At 37.3% G+C, this 25272-nt stretch overlaps 1 protein-coding gene across 5 annotated transcripts in view; it reads right to left on the reverse strand.

Annotated features, from left to right (window-relative positions):
* NFATC3 (nuclear factor of activated T cells 3) overlaps positions 1–25272 on the reverse strand; it is a 102170-nt gene that overhangs the window by 11015 nt on the left and 65883 nt on the right. For all 5 annotated transcript variants that reach the window (XM_045818891.1, XM_045818893.1, XM_045818894.1 and 2 more), the window contains exons 7-9: positions 22064–22119; positions 20782–20908; positions 14303–15310 (exon numbers count right to left, since the gene is read on the reverse strand). In XM_045818891.1, the coding sequence (XP_045674847.1) occupies positions 14303–15310; positions 20782–20908; positions 22064–22119 (1191 nt within the window). The remainder of the gene's footprint in view (positions 1–14302; positions 15311–20781; positions 20909–22063; positions 22120–25272) is intronic.

Raw genomic sequence — 25272 nt, forward strand, 5'->3', positions numbered from 1 at the left:
ACCAGAGGGTAACTTAATCTACTACATGCCCAGGCTTTTTTTTTTTTTTTAGATTTTATTTCTTTATTTTTGGGGAGGGGGGGAGGAGAAAGAAAGGGAGAGAAACATCCATGTTGACAGAAACACTGATTGGTTGCCTCTTGTATACCCCCAACTGGGGACACCTGGCCCACAATCCAGGCATGTGCCCTGACTGGAATCGAACCAGTGACCTTTTGGTTTGCAGGCCAGTGCTCATCCACTGAGCCACACCAGCCAAGGCCCCAGGCTGTTTTTGTTTCTGTTTTCCTATAATCAAGAGGAATTTAATTGTCCTTCATCTGTAAATCACTGCATAAAATTGCTCCCCACATTTTACAAAATAATATGAATATTGGAGTCCAGAAACTTTAGGAGGTAATAACTGATTTTCTAAAATTAAAAGGACAATAATTTGGAAAGTTATAGTGAGGGTTTTTCAGTGATTTAAAAGATAGACTGAGTTTTAAATAAACTAGTTTTTATTATTCCATTAGCTCTATTAGTAGTTCCCAAATTCCTGTCTATGGCTACATCAAAATTATCCAGGTTTTTATTTTTATTTAAATAAAAATCTAAATTCCTGGGTTCTACTTCAGACCACAGAATCAAAATGTCTAAGGGTAGGAGCCCAGAAAACTACATGCACAGGAAAAGTTAAGGAGAGTCACAGAAGAATATTATTTAAACTAAAGTTCAATCCATTAGAGCAGGTTATGAAATCAATTCAGCAAGCTAAAATCAGTATTTAACAAAATAGAAAAAATATAAACAAAATAGAAAAAATATAAACAAAATAGAAGATAGCGGTCAGCATTTTTTTAAAATGAAGGGTAAGTATTGGTTTGTGAGATATTTATGTTAGGTGTATATGTTTTTGTTATGCCCTGTGTCATGCTATAAAACTTACTTTTTATCATGGGAAGCTGTCATAAATGTTTGAAAATCATTATACTCAGGAAGAGTCACTACTGATCAGTTTTGTGACAGTAGCCGACACAACTGGATGCCCAGTTAGAATCCAAAATAAAATGAGGCAAAGCTTCCTCCTTTGAACTATAAGGAATTATTTTTGGCCTTTTCTATACAACTTCAAACAAAAGGACCTAACCATGAATTCTAGAAGAATGCCTTTTTCACCTTGGAAAAGAAGATGAAAACAGTAATTAAGGCAGATAAAGAAGGGAAAACAAAGGAGGAGTCAATCTGTGCAAAATGCAGCCTCACTGACAGGGTGAAAACAAAAACCAGAAATCTTTGGTGCTTAGGCAAAATTTTTCTGCCTTAAGCTTTTTTATTACTGAATTTGAGATCACTAAGCCTAGTCTTCAGGAGTAATTTAAAGATTCCAGTATGTGCAAAGTAATTTAAAGGCTGAAGAAACATTGCCAAGTCCCTTTCTGAGGGTGCCCAATCTTCACAACTAAATCCTCCAAAACAGACTTGAAGGTGTTACGGAACATGTGATTCCAAGGAAAATGGCACATAAATGAGAAGCAGCTCTGGAACAAAGGTAAGAGGCCAAGAGATACTGGGGGCTTTTGTGGGTTGGCTGAAGCAGTAGTCATTTTAGACTGTGCTTATGGAAACTTGCAATCCTCGAAATACCTTTCTAGTTCCCTGAACACTACTGACAGCTCCAAAAATTACTGAATTCATTTTTTCCTATCACAAAAACTTTGCCCAGATATCTAAAGAAGAATTAACAACAGTCCTTGAACTCCTCCAAAAGATTAAAGAGGAGAGAACACTTCCTAACTCATTCTAAGGCCAGCGATGCACTGATTATCAAAGTCAGACAAAGGCACTTCAAGAAATCTAGACCATCCTTTGTGAATATAGATGCAAAAATCTTCAACAAAATACTAGCAAACTGAATCCAGCACTGTATCAGAAGAAACCTAATATGATATTATGATCAACTGAGATTTATTTCCAGAATGTAAGGATGGTTCAAAATATGAAAATCAATTACTACAATGAAGGAAAAAAAACCCACATATATTCATTTCAATTGATGCAGAAGAAGCACTTGACAGAACTCAATGCCGTTAAAAAAAATCACCCAATAAATTACAAACAGAAGGGAATTTCCTCAAAATGAAAAAGGCTGCATATGAAAAACCCAAAGATAACATTATACAAAAGACTGAAGCTTTTGCCCTAAGATCAAGAACATAACAAGGATATCCACATCTGCCACTTCTATTAAACACAGGGCTGGAAGGTCTAGCCAGAGTAATTAAGTTAAAGAAATAAAAGGCATCCAAAGCCACAGCCAGCATCACATTTAATGGCAAAAACTAAAAGCGTATCTCTTAAGATTAGGAATAAGACGGGGATGTCTGTTTTTAACATAGTACTGGAAGTATTGGCCCCCAGCAATCAGACAAGAAGAAATAAAAGGCATCCAAATTGGAAAGGAAGAATTAAAACTGTCATTATTCACAGATGCTAATAAATGAATTTGGCAAAGTGCTAAGATACAAAATTAATATTCAGAAATCAGTGGCATTTCTATATACCTACAATGAACTAACAGAAAGGGAAACTAAGAAAATAATCCCATTCACCATTGCAACAACAACAAAAATAAGGTACCTATAAATAAATTTAACCAAGAAAGTAAAAGACCTATACTTGGAAAAGTATAAGGCATTGAAGAAAGAAAATGAGGAAGATACAAATAAATTGAAGCATATACCATGTTCATGGACTGGAAGAATTAACATCATTAAAATGTTCATCCCACCCAAAGCAATCTAAAGAATAAATGCAATTCCTATTATAATACCAAGGGCATTTCACATACCTAGAACAAATTTTCCAAAATTCAAAAATTTTATTTATTTATTTTTAGAGTGAGGGGAAGGGAGGAAGAGAGGGAGAAAAACATTGATGTGAGAGTGATACATCTATTGGTTACCTCTCACATGCCCACAACTGGGGACATGAACTGCAACCCAGGCATGTGCCCTGACCTGGAATTGAACTGGCAACCTTTGGGTTCACAGTCTGGCACTCAGTCCACTGAGCCACACTAGTCAGGGCACCAAATATTTATATGGGACCAAAAAGATCCCAAATAGCCTCAGCAATTTTAAGAAAGAAGAACAAAGTTGGAGGGATCACAATACCTGATATTAAAATATACTACAAGGCCACTGTAATCATAACAACCTGGTACTGGCATTAAAAACAGGCATACAGATCAATGGAACAGAACAGAGAGCCCAGAAACAAACCCACACCTATATGGGCAAATAATATATGACTAAGGAGGCAAGAGCATACAATGGAGTGAAGACAGTCTCTTCAATAAATGGTGTTGGAAAAATTGGACAGGTACATGCAAAAAAAAAATGAAACTAGACCATCAACTTATACCATGTAAAAGAATGAACTGAAAATGGGTAAAAGACTTAAATGTAAGTCATGAAACCATAGAAATTCTAGAAGAAAACATATGCAATAAAACATCAGACATTTCTCATAGCAATATTTTTGCCAACAGACCTCCTAGGGCAAGAAAAATAAAGGAAAAAAAATAAACAAATAGAAGTACATCAAACTAAAAAGCTTCTGCATAGCAAAAGAAACCATCAACAAAATAAAAAGGGAATCCAGTGTATGGGAGACCACACTTATCAGTGATACATGTGATAAGTGGTTAATTCCCAAAATGTATAAAGAACTTACACAACTCAACACCAAAAACACCAAAAAATCCAATTAAAAAAGGGCAAATGACCTGAATAGACATTTCTCCAAAGACGACATACAGATGGCCAAAAGATATGTGAAAAAGTTTTCAACATGCCTAATAATCAGAGAAATGCCAATTAAAACCACAATGAGATATCACCTCACACATGTGAGAATGGCTACTCTCAATAAATCAACAAACAACTGCTGGTGAGGATGTGAGAATCCTCATGCACTGTCGGTGGGAATGCAGGCTGGTGCAGCCACTGTGGAAAACAGTATGGAGGTCCCTCAATAAATTTAAAATGGAACTGACTTTTGACCCAGAGATTCCAATTCTGGGAATACATCCTAAGAATCCAGAAACACCAATTCAAAAGAATATATGCATCTTATATTCACAGCAGCATTATTTACAATAGCCAAGTCTGGAGACAGTCCAAGTGTCTATCAGTAGAATAGTAGATAAAAAAGCTGTGATGCATTTACACAATGCAATAATACACGGCTGTGAAAAAAGAAGGAAACCTTACCTTTTGCAACAGCATAAATGGACCGGGAGATTATTATGCTAAGTGAAATAAAGCAGTCACAGAAAGACAAGAACCATATGATCTTGCTTATATGTGGAATCTAATAAACAAAATAAACTGCCAAAACAGAAATACAGGCATGGACACATGGAACAGGCTGACAGAAGTCAGAGGGGAGGGGAAAGAGGGAGGACAGGATGAAAGAAGGTGAAGGGATTAGCTAAAGAGCATATATGCACAATCCATAGACACGGACAACAGTGTGGTGATGGCCAGAGGGCAGGTGAGGCAGGGGCTGGGTGGAGGTGGGCAAAGGCGGGGGGGATGATAGTGTCAATCAGAAAAAAAGAAGAAAAAAAGGCATCCAAATTAGAAAGGAAGAAGTATAATGATCTCTATTCACAAATGACATGATCTCATACATAAAAAGCTCTAAAGAATCCACATACAAAAAATGTAAGCACTAATAAATTAGCCGTTGTAAGATAAAATTAACACACTAAATTCAGTTGTATTCTATATACTTTCAATGAACAATCCAAAAAATAAATTTTAAAATTAATTGCCTTTTATAGTAGCATCAAAAAAATAAAAGGAATTAACCAAGGAGGTGAAAACTTTGTGCACTGAAAACTATACATTTCTAATAAAAAAATTAAAGAGCTAAATAAATGAAAAACATTCAATGTTCATGGATTGGAAGACAATGTTAAGATGATATTAATACCCAATGCAATGTACAATTCAATGCAATCCCTATCAAAATCCCAACAGTGTTTTTTGCAGGAATAGAAAAACCAATCCTGAAATTTACACAGAATCTCAAAGAATCCTGAAGAACTAAAACAGTCTTGGGCTACAAAGCTATAGTAATCAAAACAGTGTAGTATTGGCATAAAGACACACAGACCAAAGAAATAGAATAAAGAGCCCAGAAGCAAAACCTCAGGATATATGGCCAATTCATTTTCCAACAAGGTTCTCAGACCATCCGATGTGGGAAAAGGCAGTCTTCAACAGATGATATAGGGGAAACCGGAAATCCATATGCAAAAGAACGCAAGTTGGTCTCTTACCTCACACCATACACAAAATTAACTAAAAGTTGATTAAAGACCTAAACACAAGACCTAAAAGAATAAAACCCTTAGAAGAAAACAATGGGCAAATTTTCATGACCTTAGATTAACAATGAGTTCTTAAGTATGACACTAAAAACACAGGCAGCAAAAAACAAAAACAAAACAGATAAGCTGAACTTCCATCAAAGTTAAAAACATCAAAGGACAATACTGAGTGAATGAAAAGATAACCTATATAATGGGAAAATATATTTGCAAATAATATATCTCATATGGGGTTAATATCCAGAATATATAAAAAAACTCCTGCAACTTAATAACAAAAACTCAACCAAAAAATGGGCAAAAAATTTAAGTAGATATTTCTCCAGAGAAGATGTACTTAATGACTAAACAAACTCATGTAAAGATGCCCAACAAAACTAGTCATTAGGGAAATACAAATCAAAACTACAATGACATACCACTTTATACCGATTTAGGATGGCTATTATTATTATTTTTTTAATCTTTCAAGGAAGTTCATTTAAGGTACAAGAAAATTTCCAAGATTGCCCTGGCTGATGTGATTCAGTGGACTGAGTGCTTGTCTGTGAACTGAAAGGTCGCAGGTTCAATTCCCAGTTGGGGGTGTGTGAGAGGCAACTGACTGATCTATCTTTCACACATTGATGTTTCTCTCCCTCTCTTTCCCTCCCTCCTGTCTAAAAGTAAGTAAATAAATCTTTAAAAAAAGAAAAATTTCAAGATTGACTATATGGAAAAAGCAAAATACACAAAAGTATACATAATGTGGTAATAAAAATAAGGAAAAAATACACAATTGTTATAAATGCATAAAACAGTTCTGGACTGACAGCCAAGAAACTAACTGGTAACTCCAATTGCCCATACAGAGGTCAATTGGGTACCTTTACTATTTTAACACACGAATGCATGACTTTTTCAAAAACCCAAATAAGATAAAATTTAAATACTCCCATTCTACATAAAGTCATCTACAGATGTTTTATTTTTTTAAAGATTTTATTTATTATTTTTAGACAGAGAGGAAGGGAGGGAGAAAGAGAAGGAGAGAAACATCACTGTGTGGTTGCCTCTCATGTGCCCCGCACTGGGGACCTGGCCTGCAACCCATGCATATGCCCTGACTGGGAATCAAACCAGCAACCCTTTGGTTCACAGGCTGGCACTCAATCTGAGCCACACCAGCCAGGGCTACAGATGCTTTAAAACAATTTTTTTTAAAAAATTTACGTATTTTTAGACAGAGGGGAAGGGAGGAAGAAAGAGAGGGAGAGAAACATCAGTCTGTGAGAGAGACATCGACCAACTGCCTCTCACGCACCCCCAAATCAGGGACGTGGCCCACAACCCAGGCAAGTGCCATGACTGGGAATCAAACTGGAAACCTTTTGGTTTGCAGGCCGGCACTCAATCCACTGAGCCACACCAACCAAGGCTACAGATGCTTTTAAATACACAAGATGATTATAAGGGACTTTGTTCTACATTCTTGTAGATATAAAGCTCAAATGTCTGAAACCATCTCTCAACCCTTCCCTAACCTCCACCAGAATTAAGATTTTTCACATTTTTCCTCCTGTCTAGATAGACAAACTAATGGTAGGCTTTATAAATGTAAAAAAAAAAAAAAGTCATATATCTTCAAGCAGAAAAGAGTTATTTACATATATTTACCTAAGTTTTATCAAATGCTAAGATCCCTGGCAAGATTTCTTATTTGAAATATTTTTGCCTCACCTTGACCAGTGTGGCTCAGTTGGTTGAGCAGCATCCCACAAAACAAAAAGTCACCAGTTTGATTCCCAGTCAGGGCACATGCCTGGGTTGTGGGTCATTCCCCAGTTGGGGCACATGCAAGAGTCAACCGATCAATGTTTCTCTCACACACAGGTGTTTCTCTCCACCTCTTTCTACCTCCCTTCCCCTCTCTCTATAAACAAATAAATAAACTCTTTAAAATATTTTTGTCCCTGTAAATGATCCATTTTCAAAGGAACTCAAAAATAAAATATGAATTTTAAAATAGAATACCCGTTAGACACTGGCTTTATATCTTACACATGGCAGACAAATATAATGACTGTTTATTGTGTTTATAGAGGTGAGATTATATAATCAATTACAGCTACTTCAAAAACCACTGAACACATGTGACACCATCTACATTTCAGACAGACCTGGATTCAAATGCCAGTCCCTATGTTGTGGCCATATAATACTGAGAAAGTACTTCAGCTCTCTGCACCACATCTCTAAAAATAAAGCTAAAAATTAACTTTTCAAAGATAGTAGGGAAAAATTAACGAGCTACTGGCAAAATACCTAGCACAGTGGTCAAAAAAGTTTTATTATCAAAAGAGTAACCATAGTTCATTAATTAGTTTTAAATATACTTTTGAAGTGAACTTATTTGGAAGACTTTTGATGTGCTGGTTATTTAGTGGTAGATATCTTGGATTTTTCCCAGCTTGTGAGTCTGAAAATTAAATTTTATTTTTTTAAATTTTCTTATTATATACACATACGCCCAAGAGTGGTCATGTGTAAGGTCTTGAATTCCCATCATGGTGCACTCTACGTGAGACACGATCCAAAAGACTTTACTTATGCCTGCCTCTGGAATTATAAACCATAAATATGTCTGAGGCTAAATGGTACATGCATGCTTTCCAGAAGGAGGATTCATGAGTTACCCAGAGTCCCATTTAAAGGAGAAACTTCAGTATTACCTACCTCCCTCCAGCCCAGGGCCCCTAACTGATTATAATACCTCATTTGTGACATACTCTTACCATTGACTATGCAGGCCTTTCTTTTGTTTTATTTATCTAAATACAATAAACACCAGTGAAATGAGTATCCTATAGGTGAAATAGGACATTGACAATTTACCTCTCTGCTCCACCATGCCAGCCTCCCGCTTCCCCCAATTCAACATAACCACCTGAATCTTGTGTTTAACATGCCCCTGCTACTTGAAAGCAGACTCTTCTTCTTGTCACCTACACACAGAACTGCAGCAGCTGAGGTCACATCTACAGCCCCTGTTTACAGTCAAATTAGCAATTGCCCTACATTCAGGATCAGCATGTTACTGCACGGAGCCTGCAAGTGGCAGTGTCAGTTTTCACCACAGCAGCAGGTCAGGCTATATTTAACATGTACTGTCCTCTCTGCTGAAGGGCTGCAGCTGCGGCTGCTAGTTTTTGAAGAAAGCAGGACACGTGGAAACTGAGGGACTCTAAGGGAAAGTTGTAACTGGATGCAGTTAGCTCAATCACAAATTAAAAGGGTCTGTATTTAAAGGTCTAAGACAGTCAGATTTAACAATACTATAATCTTTATTAAAATGCTTAAAATACAGCTGTGATGACTGCTCTATTTCTGTGCTGTTTTAATGTATTATCATATCATTTGACCCAAAAACCGGGACATACACACTATAAAGCACAGAAATGTTTAGGAAAAATTACAGCTCCAGGAATACAAAGTAATGTATCAGTAAAAAGTCACTGATAGTAGTTTTATAGATGTAGAACATACTTTTCAAGCAGGGGCCATGCTACATAGCTAGCAAAGAAAAAAGAAAATAGCAAAATAGTTTTGAATAATGCTCCCAATGGTAGAAAAAGTAGACATTACAGACTTAGAAGAAGACTGCTTGAAAAAGAACATGGTTTGCTAAAGGTCAGTATTCTGCTGTTGTTATTACTCTGAGGAATCCTCCTGAGGAGGGAGCCAAACTACTCTGAAATAGAAATGCTTTCTGGGACTCTTCCGAGCTTGGAAGGTTGATTATGGGAGACCAAAATCACCTCAATGAAACTGAACAAGGACAGCTGTGAAGTTTAATAGTGGGTTCCAAAAACAACCTATCGAAAAGCCATGGGGGGAGGCAAGGGGAGAGAAAACATGTGATTTAGTCACACTTATGACTCACTAAATCTATATCGAGATGGAGCTAAGAAAACTCCCTGCACAAGCTACGAAAATCTACACAAGGAGGATGACAGTCCCAATCCTCTCTGAGCTGGCAAGAGTGTATTTATTCCCTTCCAAAACTGCACTATGAAAAGAAACTAAAACAAAACACCAGGGTTCAAGCAGAGGCGAACTACCGTGTTTGTGAGGGTGAGGGGAGGGTGCAGTTGCTAGAGTGTTTTTAAGACTGGGAAAGACATCAAGATTTCACACATGTGAAAGGCTATTACAGAAGAAGGATTAGATTTGTTTTACATGAATCCAGAGGCATCAGAGCCCACATAAAACAAAGACAGCTGGAACTCAAAAGCCTCTCAGATGTTCCAAAGAAGCCGGCAAGAGACACACAGGAATACAGTGTCACTAGGGACACCAGAGTATGAACTGTGGTGTGAAACAGAAGAATGGAGTAGAGACTAAAACTTCATTTATACTGAGAATCTAATATCTTTAAGATTGCCCTGGCTCCTCTCACAAACCAAGGCTCTACAGACAAAATGCCACTTCTTTCATCTACCTTACTTGCTCCACACCTGCAGCCTCAGCCTGTAGCTTGAAGAGAAACGTGACTGCAGATACTGGAAGAACTCCTAGGGTACTGAATTAGGGATCAGGAGGCTTTGCTATTAGCTCAGTGTGTTACCCTGGATGAATAATTAGGCTCTATAGAACTCAAATCTTTATAAAATGAGGGAACTGTATTAGGATATTTCCAACTCTATTTAAGTCTTGAATTTCTGAGCTGAGGTGCACTAGTTACCTCCTGTTAAATCTCACTGAATTTACAATAAAAAATTAAAGTGGTACTGTCCACATTTCTAAAACTAACAGTCAAGTAATACTTGAATGATTCCTAACAAACTCCATCTTACTTAAAAACTTCAAAACTAAAAAGGATATTTTAATCTTTAACATAATTTTTAAAAAGGAGGGGTTAAACCATATAAAATAGAAACAGGATTAAAGAAGTTACTAGGATTAGATGATAAGTATATTTAACTAGCACAGCACAAATTTTAAAAAATTGTGTCCTGTTTGTAAGACTTTGTACTTAATAGTTAACACAACATAGAAAAGTTAAAAATAAAACTTGAGCTCAGGCTAACTTTAAGTGCTATGGACAAAATGAAAAGGAGTTCTATGAAACTAACTTCACAGGCTGATCTGACCATAAATTCCTAACTGGGCAGGTCATGGTTGGTAGTCATGCCCCAGGCCTATAACTCCTTCAGTGAAAGGTTTTAAGCCAGCCCTACCCATTGTTCTTGTACGTGTAGGATAACACACCTTTGAAATAACAGCAGTCATACCCCTAAAAGGGGGTAGCCCTCAAGAGGCCACATAATTTCATTAACTGTCCTGTAATCCAATCTCTGCCTTGCTTTCTCTGATCTTCCATGTACTTCCTCCCTTAATTTCAAATACCTAAAAGAAGCTGCAAAACTGTTAGTCTCAAGAGCATTTGAGATCTTGCTCCTTGGCATATGTTGTCAGTTTGGCTCCAATAAACTCTTATGAAAATTCTCTACAGGTTTGGACATTTCTTATGTCAACAGTGCTTCTAATACTTTCTGGCATGCTCAATGGCTTACTTTTAAAGCTTGCCAGAAAGGAGACATTTAAATACTATGGAGTTCAAGACCTACGAGATATGTTTTTAAAATGAATTTATATTAAAACTTTGTGTAACTATAGGATTTTCTAGGCACCTAGAATTTTACCTTCAAAGGCAAATACCAAAAATATAATCAATGAGTCAGTTGACTAATAAAATTTCAAGAGTTCAAGCTAAGCATCAAAAATGCAATTTACAAAAATTGCATCCATAATCTGAGGTGCTCTGGAGTGCATTTCAGTTTTTCCCCCCTCTTCAATGACCACTAGCACTACTGAGCTTCTATCAAGTCTCCTGATAGGTGGCAATGAGGGAATTCAATAGCCAATCCTTGTCTTCTGTGGAGCTACAATCTGGGAACTTTTCTTGATCATGTGTCCTACACAATGAATGGAGCAAAAATAAAATCACTTTTATACTTGTTCTCAGAGACCTTATCTCTCTACATTCTGTTTTTGCAACACATCTTCACATATTCAAAAGGTAAAATAAAATTTTCACAAAACCTTTCTACAAGTTCCAATTTGCTGCCCCGCCCCCACCTCTCCAAAATCACTCGATCTGTGATAAATGAGAGAAACTGTGTTCCAGCTTTGGTCTCTTTTTAGAAGAAAAAAAAAGTCTTCATTTGGAAAGAAAATGAGCTAGAATACCTTTGAGACATGCTCAATATATCTCATGTCTTTTGTTTCATCACAAATGTGTGGTAGGTTATCATTCAAGGTCTCACCTTTTGTTTCAAGGATTAAAAGTCTACATATAAATATTTTTTTCTAAATATAAATCTTAAAAACACTATGAATAGTTGGTCTAAAACTGCCAAATGAACACATAGGTAACATTTTAAAAGCCTGTGTGTATTTGGAAAAGCCTTTATTTATTTAAAATCTGTTTTGCATTAAAGTAGTAGCCTCCTCTCTACCTGGTGTTCATTATTAAGCAAGCAATGACACTTATGCCAACTGTGCATAAAGAGAACACAATGCCAGAGCCCTCTACTACCAGTGTAAGTGTGACCAGATACAGTTGTGAAAATGTGTTTAAGCAGTAAAATTCTGCATACACATTCACAGAGAACATTCCATTAATCTCTAAGGAATTCGTGTGTTTTTTTCTAACTTTATTTATTTATTTTTAGAGAGGGGAAAGGAGGAAAGGGGCAAAGAAACATCAATGTGTGATTGCCTCTTGAGTGCCCCCCACTTAAGACCTGGCTCAACCCAGGCACGTGCCCTGACTGGGAATTGAACTGGTGACCCTTTTGTTCACAGGCTGGCACTCAATCCATTGAGCCACACCAGCCAGGACTAATCTCTAGGAATTAAAGTTTGAGGGATTCCCTTTAGCAGAGAGTTCTAACCATCAAGCCTGTTGCTGATGAGAGATAGTGGTAAAGCTCCAAGAAAAAGACTAGAGTGAAAAGATCTGATTCTAGTCTCAGCTCTGCTACTCATCAATTGTGTGACCTTCAGAAAGTCCAATTCTTTAAAAGTCACTATCTGCCCTGGCCAGGTAGCTCAGTTGGTTAGTGTGTTGTCCCAATATGCCACAGTTGCAGGTTCGATCCCTGGTAAGGGCACACACAAGAAGCAACCAATGAATCCATCAATAAGTGGAACAACAAATCATTATTTCTCTCTCTCTCTCAAATCAATAAATTAAAAAAAATTTTTTTAAAGTCACTATCTCAGAGATAAAGGATTAGTGAAGATTAAATTAAAAAAATGAACAGGAAAATGTTATACAAATTGTAGGTATTGCTTCAGTTTACATAAATACCTTCTCTCACACACAAATGACCTAGCATATCATCCCCTTATTGCTTTGAAAGCCATCCTCTGCTATGCTGTTCACCATCCAACCACAGACAATCAAGCTTTCCCAGACACAGTTCTATGCTTCTGCTTGTTATCTGACTTGCTCTCTGATCCTCATTTTGAAAACATATACTCATCCTCCAAGGTGAAAGTCATCTCAAGGTAGACTTGATGAATCCTTATGGAATCTGTCACATTTCTCTGATTTCCTAAAGTGCTTCTCTTATATCTTAGTGATAAGTGACTCAGACACACTGTATTGATAGTTGTGTACTGATCTGACAGTAAAGACCTGGGAGGGGGCAGTATCACATTTTATTTACCTTCCTTTCCCCTTATGCTTGGAATTTGAAATTTAAGACCAGTTTTGCAACTAAGTAGTAAAGTCAGCCTTTCTAGATATGTCAAGGAGATGACTGAGCTTAAATTACTTTTCTACAGATTAATACAAAACCAGAGAGAACTGAAATTCTACATCCACGTTTCAAAATCTTTAGAGTTTTCATATTGAATAATACTTACACATAGCTTTCATCACTGAATTCCTGTTTAGAAAAAAATTCACTACCATATAAATGATGATAAAGTCAAGAATAAACCCTAAAGCTATTACCTGAAAATTATATTTTGGGGAATTTTCATTTGTTAAAACAACTAACATTCCAGAGTTTGTTCCCCAATTTATTAATTTTGTAAAAAAACAGCTGGCAGGTGTGGCTCAGTGGATTGAGTGCCGGCCTATGAACCAAAATGTTGCCCGTTTCATTCCCAGTCAGGGAACATGCCTGAGTTGTGGGCCAGGTCTCCAGTTGGGGGCACGTGAGAGGCAACCACATATTGATGTTTCTCTTCCTCTCTCCCTCCATTCCCTTCTCTTTAAAGTAAGTAAATAAAATCTTAAAAAAAAAAGAAAAAGAAAAACAGAGGTCTACATAACAACTTGCTATATTTATATAAAGAACTTTTTACTTTGGTGCCAACAGCTGTGCCAGCAGCAACAAACCAGTCCAATCTTGTACTATCTCCACTATCTGACTCAGCAAGCTAGAAGGGCCACAAAGGAGCAGGTTCTTTACTTGTGTAAGTCTCCTCAAGGACAGGAATTCTATCTTGACACATTCCTAGTATCTCCAGCATCTAACTCTGCCCTGCAAATAGATGGCATTCTTCAATGTTTACTGAATTAGCACTCCTGAATTCCACTCTCTAGTCAATGTGACCTTACTATATGTTCTGGAAAAAAAAGATGCCCAGCAAATCTCATATCCTCAATTCCATCACAAATGGGTGGTAGATTATCACCAAGTTCTCACACTTTGCAACAGATACTAGTGGTAAAAAAGTCTACAGCATAGATTTTCAGGTCTATTCTTAAAATAATATATCAACATATCTCTAGTAACAACAACTTTGAAAAGCCCAACCACATGCTTATAAGCAACCTATGGTAGCTTTCTCATTACTCTTACTTAGAGAAGGACGTTTCTGGATCTTCACTGCTTCAAAACCTAAAGATGAACTTACCATCATCTAAAGTGATGTCCTGTAGACCAATTGTTGAAAAGTTAGGTTCCTGCTCTTCAGGTTCAGGTTTAATGTTCACAGTTGCTTTGTCAGATGAAAATGAAGCTGGATCACACAAATTCTGACATATTAAGGATGAAGGTGCAGAAAGACCTCCCTGACCTGTACTTTGTGCTTGAGCTGAATGCTGTCCAGAATGCACTCTGGTGGCTAGAGTTGGTGATGAGGCAGTTCCTGAGCTAGGAGATTGGTAAGGCATAGGCTGCAGCTGAGGAGACGGGGGTCCAGAAAGTGGTGAACTGGCCAGGGTATGAGAAGCTGCTGGGGAAACTGTTGTAGCAGACCCTAATTGTGAAGAACCATATGTAATGGACTGTAACTGAGGGGAAGGCTGACCTGTGGCCTGGTCAGCCACTGGAGAAGAAAGAGATCTTTGTCCTGTGTTTGAACAATGGTATTCCATCGACTGCAGATGAGGCAGGGTATGCACAGAATGAGGTATATGGGTTAAGATATGTCCTGGTGAGGCTGAGTTTGAAGAATGAAAGGGTATGGATGATGGTGGTTGGCAGCCAAGATTTATTAAACTAGGAAGAACTGCATCTTGCTGAAACAAAACTGGAACAAATTCCTGACTAGAGGCAGCATTAATAGGAAGACAAGTTGGTCCATTGTACACAACATTAGTTTGCATAGGCTCATAGGAAGACCCCACAGGAGGTGGTGGTGTGACTTGAAAAGGCTGGTGCATGACTGAAGAAGGTATCATGTGCTGCTCTTTACCAGCACTCTCATCCCTGCACTGCAACTGTGGCAGATGAGATGATGTTACCATGGATGCATATGTTTGCTGGATGGGACAAACCAAGCTTCGCTGTGCTGACAGTACACTGTCACATCCGTGTCCTGTATCTGAGGAAGGCCTCTGGGTCTGGGCAGGATGAGGCACAGGCAATGATGGAACTGAAGCCAAGTCAATTTCCTCTCTGTGTTCTTGCTTCATCAAAACTGGAAAAAAAAAAAGATTAAATCAAATGCCATTATATAATACAAAAAAAATATTATAAGCCTTCATTCTAGGCTACACAACAATAGCACAAATCCAAGTTACAGATTGCCTGCAACAATGGAGAGAGAATGCAAAAAGAAAAAGAAGAAGAAAAACCACCACCTTCAAATGCCTTCAGAGAAGGCAGATAATATAAAAAATATGTGAAGTCAACAAGCATAGGCAACAGGGAATGGTTCCTGCTGTAAAAGTATTCAAGTGAATAAACAACAACAACAAAGGCCATGCTTTTAAGCATTGCAGCACACTGTATTATCAATGAAGATTTCACTTTATCATTCCATCAAGCAAAACAAAATATAAATGCCAGCTATTATCCCTTATCACATAAAAAAAAGTGCAGATTCATGTTTTAAGATGAGTCTACCCGATGAAAGGACTATTCAAAGGAGGATCAATGTATTTTGCTTATTTTGCTTAATATGTACACCAAAACAGAAAAGAACCACCAGTTGATTTGTGTGTCAACACAACTGATTTCACTGTTTCTCTTAGCAAGCACTTCAGTCCTTTTCTAGAAATTATCTACTTTAGCTTCATATTGAACTGCTATAACTCATTTAAAACTAATTTTCCTAAGTTCACATCTCCTTGTTCCTTTCAAGTTTGTACTTATTAACGTAATTAAAAATTTCATAATCTTCACAAAATAGAACTACAATTGACCCTTGAACAACACAGGTTTGAACTGTGCGAGTCCACTTATACATCAATTTTTTCCAATAAATATCTGTGCTGTTTTGGGAGTCTGCGGATGGGGAGGGTCGAATGTAATTCATTTTATATCAAAAGAAAATAACTATGAGACCCAAAGCAAGGTAAAAATCTCATTTGACCATTTTACCAAATCCTTGCAAGTACAATTCTTTTCACGTTAAGTGTGGTCTTAATCTGAGGAAGTGAATTAAGACCATCCTGATAATATCTTTTATTGTAGAAGAGGCAACTAATGAAGAACTTGTTTGGGGGCATTTAGGTTCTACACTTTAGTCTGGCTTCCTAGCAAGAACAGCATGGGCTCATCATTTATCCACTTAAACCTCTAAAGCTGGCAACTGGTGAGCCAACAACCCCAAGGACAGAGAGAAAAGTATATCCCCAATCCTCTTGTTGCTTCTGTCACAGTGCTCGTATTCCTGACCCAGTCCTCCATCCAGCTTTTGATTCTTGTTCAGGTGTTCCAAATACAGTTCACTATGTCTACTGGCTCCTGATCTAATGCCTTTTTTTTTTTAAATCCTCACCTAAGGATACGTTTATTGATTTTAGAGAGAGAGGAAGTTGGGAGAGAAAGTGAGTGAGAAAGAAACATCAAGCCCTGGCTGGCGTAGCTCAGTGGATTGAGCACGGGCTGCGAACCAAAGGGTCGCAGGTTCGATTCCCAGTCAGGGCACATGCCTGAGTTGCAGGCCGTGATCCCCAGCAACCGCACATTGATGTTTCTCTCTATCTTCCTCCTTTCCTTCTCTAAAAAGAAATAAATAAAATCTTTAAAAAAAAAGATGCTTCCTTAATATTAAAAAAAAAAAAACAAACAAACACCAATATGAGAGAGAAGCATTGATCGGTTGCTTCCCGTATGCACCCCAACCAGGGATTGAACCCACAATCTAAGTATGTGCACTGACCTGGAATTGAACCCGCAAACTTTTGGTGTGTGGGATAACGTTCCAACCAACTAAGTCACCTGGCCAGGGTTCTAAAATCTTAACGTACTTATTTTTCTTCTGACTTTGGCAGAATTAGAGATTTCTCCCTGGACCAGTGAATTTTTTCCCCTCTTCTACTTCAACTCTACTCTGGTCCCAGGAAAACCACAGTAAATTCTATACCCAAAGTTACAGTTCTACGTAAGGAGGGAGAATATCAAGAAAGCCTACTCTCATCCTTGAGCAGATGAGGCCTGCACTAAAAAGGAGACAGAGGGACTGAAAACTACAGCATAACATCCATCTTTTTTTGCATGATCCAAACCTTATTTCTATGTTCCTGACCCGTATCTTCATATCTAGACTGAGAGTTCTGCTTTGCTAAACCAAGTGTATTTCCACACTGCCAAACCAAGTATCACCCTTTGGTCTGTAAGGGATTCAGACTCCAACCTGACCGAAAGGAAATCCCCATTGCTCATCTATGGTAACTTACTCTTGTTTGGAGGGACATAACATTTGAGAGACCTTACAATATCTAGAATAAGCTGAGTTTTAAAACAGACTAACTCTACCTTTTGTGTTATATATGCTCCTTTTCAAATCTAGCATGTTGATGGATGGAGTGATATAGAAAAATTCTCTGGTGTTATGGTTTTCAAAGTATGAGAAGCCTCATGCTCTTCTTCAATTAGTGAATGTAGAAGAGTAGAATCCAAAGAGTAGGAACTCTCTGAATTTCCTCTTCCAGCACAAATAGGGCACGTAAACTTGCTTTCCTCCTTTTTTTATATATTGGCTTTTTGCATAAAAATTGAAGAATAGAATAATTTAAGCAATTTGAAAATCATTAATTTGGCTGTATATCCTCATTTCATAGAAAGGTTAATCAGTGGGTACAGTCTGGGGCAGAACTGAGATCTGATATCCATCCTGATTGTAAGGGAAGTTTTCTCTCCCAATCAAAACCACCACAATCCAAAAGTCAGTCTGTCCAGTCAACTATTTACAACACAGAATATTTTTTTCCCATAGGCAAAATAGTGTATTATACACAAGAATCTGGCTCTAATGCTGCTCTTAAAAGCTCCATTATTCCAAAACCAGAGCTCAGATGATACCTCCAGTACAAAAAAACTTCTGCTAGGCTTCAGATGGAGACACATTCCCCTCAACAACTTCAGGGAAGCAGGGGTAAGGGTGAGGCTCCCCCATCAGACGTTCTGGAGCTGGTGGCTGGGAAGAAGTTCAGGCAGCACCACTAAAAAAGAGCTCTGTCTCTATTAACTATCTTCATCTTATAAAGTAAATTGATTGTGGGACCAATAATGCTAAATAGCACTTTTAATTTTCAAAAAATTTGAAAGGTTCAGACATTTGCAATTAATGATTATTTCTCTACTCATATTGATACTGGTCAAATCCCTATTGCTAGGGGGTTGCCAAAAATAATAACTAACAAATCCTTTAATAAAAAAACAAGAAACTTATGACTACCTAAAATTTTTGTAGGTAAAATTTTAATAGGAATTATTTGCCACAAACATAAAAGGCTAAAACTTTAATATAAAAAACACACAAATTAATAAGACACATGAAATAACTCTAACATAAAGACAGGGTCAAATACTAGGATACAAAGAAGCTATTAAAATTCTGCAGAACTCTATCTGCTGATGAGAAAAAATAAATATGCTCATACTACAAAATTAGTATATATGATATTGTTCCATTTCTATTTTTCAAAAGTTGTGTCTATATATGGGTTAAAAGGATCTAGAAGGACAGAATGATAGTTTCAGATGGAAGAAAATTTGGGTGTTTTAAAATATTTTCCCAACTTGTCTTTATAAAAAATACACAGTAATGTATTTGTTTTTATAAAAATTTTATTCAAAATTTCATAAAAAAAAGGTCAAATGCTACAGAGAAAAAAACAGCAATCAACCAGAACAAGGACTGTCCAAACACTCCTGTGTGTCCGTCCATTCTTCCTTCTGTTAGTATGCCACCTGATTTGTATTCTGTCAACTGTAAGGCCAGTGATGACAGCTGTAGTCCAATCCAATATTCTCTCTGCACTCTGAGGGCCCCACTGATTTTCATTCTCTCATGAAATGCCTGTAAGGACACTGCCTTTATATTGTCCTCTTGGTTTATGAGCTAACAATGTAAATGCATTACATTCTTCTTTCTGTTTATCATTCAATTACTACCACTATGATGGTGGTAATCAAAACCTCTAATCTGCCGACACTATTGTTCCCCCCATCCATTCCCAGCGGCCCTCTCCCTTCTTATTCAGGTTAGACTTTACAGTCCACATCTCAACAGCATTTGATAAGACTCCTGGACTGTATGTCATTAGTTGCTCTTTGTAACAACTGTATCAAACTTCTCCACACTCTTCAAACTGCCATATCACCACACTCCCCTCTGCTCACAACAGGAGTCTTCACATGTCATTCTTTACAGGAAAAAAAAATGACGCTATCATATGGAAACCCCCTAAATTATCCAATACTATATCTACAAACCTTCCTAATGCACATCCATAGTGTTCATTTTCTTTACCTTCCCTCCTATTCTCCTATCTAAGGCTCATTCTAACTTCGGTATTTTAAATCCTGTGTCCTTCCAACTTTCTCAGGAACCTGATAATCCTTTATCCTCATTAATGCTCTCTCCTTTGTGCATTCAAAACACTACCTATTGAATTACCTCCCCCCCTCCCCGCAAAGATTTTATTTATTTATTTTCAGAGAGAGGGGAAGGGAGAAAGAGGGAGAGAAATATCAATGAGAGAAAGAAACACTGAATGGTTGTCTCTTGCACACCCTGAATTGGGGACCTGGATGGGAATCCAACTGGCAATCCTTTCGTTTGCAGGCCAGTGCTCAACCCACTGAGCACATTAACCAGGGCAAATCACCTTTTGAACATTAAGCCCCTCTCTCTCTCTCTCACACACACACACACACACACACACACCCTCTCACACTCCACAGCCTCACAGCTAATAATTTGGAAACACTGAGCACTGACATCTTACAGAGATAGAAGAAACATGGGGAAAATAATTTTATTTTTAACTTTTTAATGTATTGAGTATATATGACATATAACATTGTGTAAACTTAAGGTGTACATGTTAATTTGATATATTTATATATTGTAGAAAAAATATTTGAGCCCTGGCTGGCGTAGCTCAGTGGATTGAGCGCAGGCTGCGAACCAAAGTGTCGCAGGTTTGATTCCCAGTCAGGGCACATGCCTGGGTTGCAGGCCACGGCCCCCAGCGACCGCACATTGATGTTTCTCTCTCTCTCTTTCTCCCTCCCTTCCCTTTCTAAAAATAAATAAATAAAATCTTAAAAAATAATAATAATATTTGAAACACAAATTTGATGTCATCCCTGTTAAACCTCACTGCTTGCAGTACAAAGGGCACAAGGGGAGTTCACACATATTCACACACACCTGCCCTTCCTGTAGTACCAGTGATTTTTGGTAGCTTCTAAAAAACAGACTCAAATCTACATTCAAATTTCTAATTTCCTTATAATAAATGACTACAAAATAACAACTAATAGCATATCTAACATTTACAGTCAACACAAGCTTTAGAGATTAGACATATGTTGGAATTTTTACTGATTATAAACCACCCTACCTTGGACACTGTAATAAAGAATTCACCAAATAATTTTTTATTCATTATGAAAGAAAGGTCTGTACTAAACCATCACAAGTCCTCATACCTGGTGTGTAAGTAAAACGTTGAGACTGGCTTTTTTTCCTCTTGCCATTGCAAAGATAAAAGTGCACCTGCACTGCAGCTGTAACTGCTGGGTTATGATATGGAGGAACTTCAAGGACAATGTGAGCCTAAGGAGCATAGAAAGCAAGATTGTGTTACACTCAGAACTAAAAATGAAACGCACCTGCTAAACTCAGCACTACATAAGCCTTAGATCTACCCAGGCCCTTCCATCATAGATCATTATGCAGAACAACTGATTATGTCTGGAGATATATTCTATGGATATTTTAGTCTATGGACACTTTAAAGAGATAAGCTCTTTAAAGTTAACCATTAAAGGGAAAATTGCTTTTTGTTCATTCAATTGGGTTTCTTGTTGTAGTAGAAGTAAGAAGTCTTATATACTTTGAAGTAAAATATTTTGTTCAAATGAATATTACAGGTGAATACTACAGGAAGAATGTAGAGCTCCTTGCCCCTAGCTAAAATGTAGTTACATTTATACAGTCCTAAAATTACATTCAGCCCTTTAAAGACAACCCATGAGGCTGATGTGGCCCCCGGTGAAAATGAGTTTGATACCCCTGCTATACATCTTAACTTAAGTCTGTTCTTGTTTTTAATCAAGTTTCTTATTTCCCAAGTTATGTTATATTCAGATTTCTTATCTTAAATTTTATATTCAAAATGTTCTAAATTGTCAATACACAAAATTTGTATCCATATAAAAATAATTTTACACAAGTAGTGTGAAACCTTTAGCTCCAAACCGAATGCAGTCCTTAACATTACTTCCCCAAAGTCTCTGAACAGCACTGTGGGAAGTGGTATTCTCTATTCCAGAAAAGATTCTGTCTCCATGCCAACCAGGAAGGAACCACAGCTTTGTGCTGAATCCTGAATGGCCTGATGCTGAGGAGTTGGAAATAGTGAGGGCTTGTCCTCTTCCTATTTCTGCCTACTATATATGGTCTTTACTGAATTTGTTTGATTTTTTCAGAGTTCAAAGAAATAAATTAATGATAACTTCACTAAGAAACTTCTAATAATCTTTCATTTCTAATTTTGCCTATCCTATACACAGAAAGGTAAAAGACATGAGTGAGCTTTCATAAACTTTTTGAATATCAGAAAGTTATCTTGTATCTAAATTTCTAAATATTTTAAGTCACTTTCCTATTACTCAATAGATAAAAGACTCCTCATCTACAACATAAGCAGCACTAATTTTCTCATTAAGCTTCTTAAATATCTCTAAAGAAATAAGTTAAATTTCTTACCCCTTGACATTTTTCCCTGATTATTTTCCCTTCTACCTCCCACTGAGGTCGTCCATCTGTTGAAAGAAACAATTTACAGTTAAAAGGAATTCAAGTTACAAAGCATATAAACACAATCTAATCTTATTTAGTATCACAAATTTATTGGCAAAGGGCATCTGTTTCTCACTGACTTCCATAAAGATCTTGGGATGCCCAGGTTAGCAGGCCTCATTGAGTTTATTCTACTAAGTGATATTTGAAAATCCTGTGGGAGCATCTCCACCAAGAGGTGGCTAACTTCTGCTAATATGCCTTAAGTAATGGAAAATTTACTTACCACGTAACCTATTTCCTCTTTGGACAATAATTGCTGCTGGAAAGCTCTTTGTGATAGATCAAATCTGTCTCCTTAAAATATCTAACACTTGTCAAGTACTACTCCTTGCAGCCACCACTCAAAGCTGTTTAAAAGCAGCTACATTTGCTTGTGTCTCGTCTCCTGTTGGCTAGCATCTCCAATTCTGCATCTATCCTTTATACAATAGTTTAGTCTTCCTGGTCACTCTTTGAATATTCTTCCAGTGTGACCATCTCCCTCCAAATGCCCCAGGCCCAGGACTGAATAGCCCAGGTGAGAAATGACCCAGCACTGCAGACAGTAACTAAAGCTCTAGTAACCTTATGCAGAGATGCTGTGTCTCTGTTAATGAAAGTTTTCTGAGGCAGCTGCACCATGTTCCCTCTTACATTCGCTGTGTGTATTCAGAAGTGTCCCTCAGTTTGCACATTTCCTACTGCCGAGCTCAAGCTCCCACAACTTGCACCTATGCAGCTGCCCTCCCAAACCCTTGTTACATTAATTTCTCCCTGCTAGACTTCGTTTTCTTAGATTGTTTTGTGTGTCAAGATCTTTTTGGATACTGACAGTCTTCTAAAATGGGCTTCTAGGCTTTCCAGATTTCTGTCACCTGAAGATCCATCCAGCATATTTTCTGTCTCTTCATCCCAAGTGAACATGGCGAGAGTCCCACCTGCTACTAAAGCTCTCCCTCCAGTCCGATGAACTTCTGTTCTAAAGTATTGTTTTTACATCATGAGCATTCACCCAGGGACTAACCTACACAAGTATCTCCACAGCCAGCATGACTTCACTGGGTCTAAAAGATATTAGGAGAGACTCAATCAAATGTGCCTTCCAAATTGTGACTATCATTTTCTGTCCAGAAACTAGGTAACAGCTATCCTTGTGCACAAGAGGCACTATTAAAAAAATGCCTACTTAGCATTATAGCTCCAGTTCAGCAATCATTTGCTGGGTCCCCTGTGCCAGGCACTTTTGGCTATTGAAATAATAAAGATAGGATATTTTGACTTCAGTCTGTGGATAAAAGGCAAACACAAATAGTTCATTATAATAAAATGTGATGGTCACACTAACTAATAAAAATGCATTCTGGAGGTACCAAGAGCCTTAGGATGAAAGTATGAAACCAGAAAGGCTTTCTAAGGAGCTCTTGAACTAAGGCTTAAATATAAGGTGGAATTTAGATGATGCAGGGGGAAGGGTAGTCTAGGCTGAAGGGATAATATGAGCAAGAGAAAGATGGCAAGAAACCACATGATACAGGGAACCATAAGCAGCTGTGTTGCTGGAGTATAAAGCATGAGGCAGGGAGCAGTAAGAAACAAGGGTGGAAAGTCAGGCAACGGACTGTGCCCTGAATATCATATCACATTAAGGAGCCTAAAAAACGAAGAGATCACTGAAAGTGCTTTCAAAATGGGAGTTACATGTTCACAACTGCAATCTAATCCAAAGCCAGTTAACTACCACCATGTAACATGATTCAATTTAAATCAAAAGCTCTTAAAAACAAAGCTCTGTGTTTAATATAATGAATTCCACAATGAAGCTGCTTTATAGATACATATATTCAGACTCAAATGAATTTTTATAATGCAAAGGGATAGCTTTGAGATATCTCTTCCTCATACTTCTTGCTTTGCTTCAAATATGATCTTTGCAAAAAGACATTCATTGACCACCTGATACAGAGATTTCACTATTTTATCACTATCACTTCACACTCTTACCTCACAGTACTTTAATCTGGAATTATCTTGTTCACCTATCTGTTTATATGTTTATTGTCTGTGCACCCACTTGAAGGTAGGCTCTATTAAAGAGGGCAACCTGAAGGTTGTATTTACTATTATATCCCTAATGTCTAGTGTTTTTCATGTAGCAGCTGCTTTACATATAATTGATAAATTAATAAATTGTGAAACAAAACTGATAAGATGTGCAGGTATTGGTCAGAGTTGAAGGGATTGGAAGGGAGTAAATTTTAAGGGAGAAGACGACAGTTGGAAACATGTTTACCAGCCTGAGAAGGCGGTGGCCCTGACATTAATGAAGTTGGGCAACCCAGTGAGAGAAACTGGTTTGTGAAGTCTGACAAGTTTTCATATTTTAAGTATTGGTAGGACGTAAGTAGCAATTTTTTTAAGTAGCAATTTTAAGTGGGTACTTTTAAACACGGGTTTGAAGTTGGTTTAGGAGAAAGAATGTGACCTTAGACAGAGATCTGGTAGCTGATAAAATTGCCAGAATGAAGGAATATAATGAAAAGAAAGTTGAATATAGAACCTTGGGAAACATCTATATTTAAGGGCCAGAAAAACTGATAAAAAAAAGATGAGTGGGAATAAAGATGTGCTGAGAAGCAGATAAGTACAATTATACAAAAGCCTAGAAAGAAAAGGGTGTCAAGAAGAAGAGCAGATAGCTGACTGTCAAATTTTTAGGAGGTTACAATTCTAATATAGTGAAAGACAGATTGAAAAATAAGTAGCAGGTAAGGCAGATGACAGATTACTTTTTCAAGGGGCTAGATGATAAATGAAAGAAATGAAACCACTGCTTATGAGGATGACAGAGTCAAGGGAAAGGGCATAGGATGAGAAGACTTGAACATGTTTAAACTTCAAGAAAAAGTATTCACAGTGGAAAAAGAGATACTGTAATTATAGGAGACAAGCTATGGGGCAATATATAGTCTCAAATATTTAAGTTTTAAAAAGATGAAAGGATGAAAAATGAGTTAAAAGAAGGAAAAATGCAGAAATTAGATAAATAAAATAATAACACAACTAAAAGGATCAACAAAGCCAAATGGCTCTGGAAAAACTAGTGAAAAAAAAACAGATGACACAAATAACAGCAG

This window comes from Phyllostomus hastatus, unplaced genomic scaffold, assembly GCF_019186645.2.
Source record: "Phyllostomus hastatus isolate PE091 unplaced genomic scaffold, TTU_PhHast_1.1 phas_scaffold_345, whole genome shotgun sequence".
Taxonomy (NCBI): Eukaryota; Metazoa; Chordata; class Mammalia; order Chiroptera; family Phyllostomidae; genus Phyllostomus; species Phyllostomus hastatus.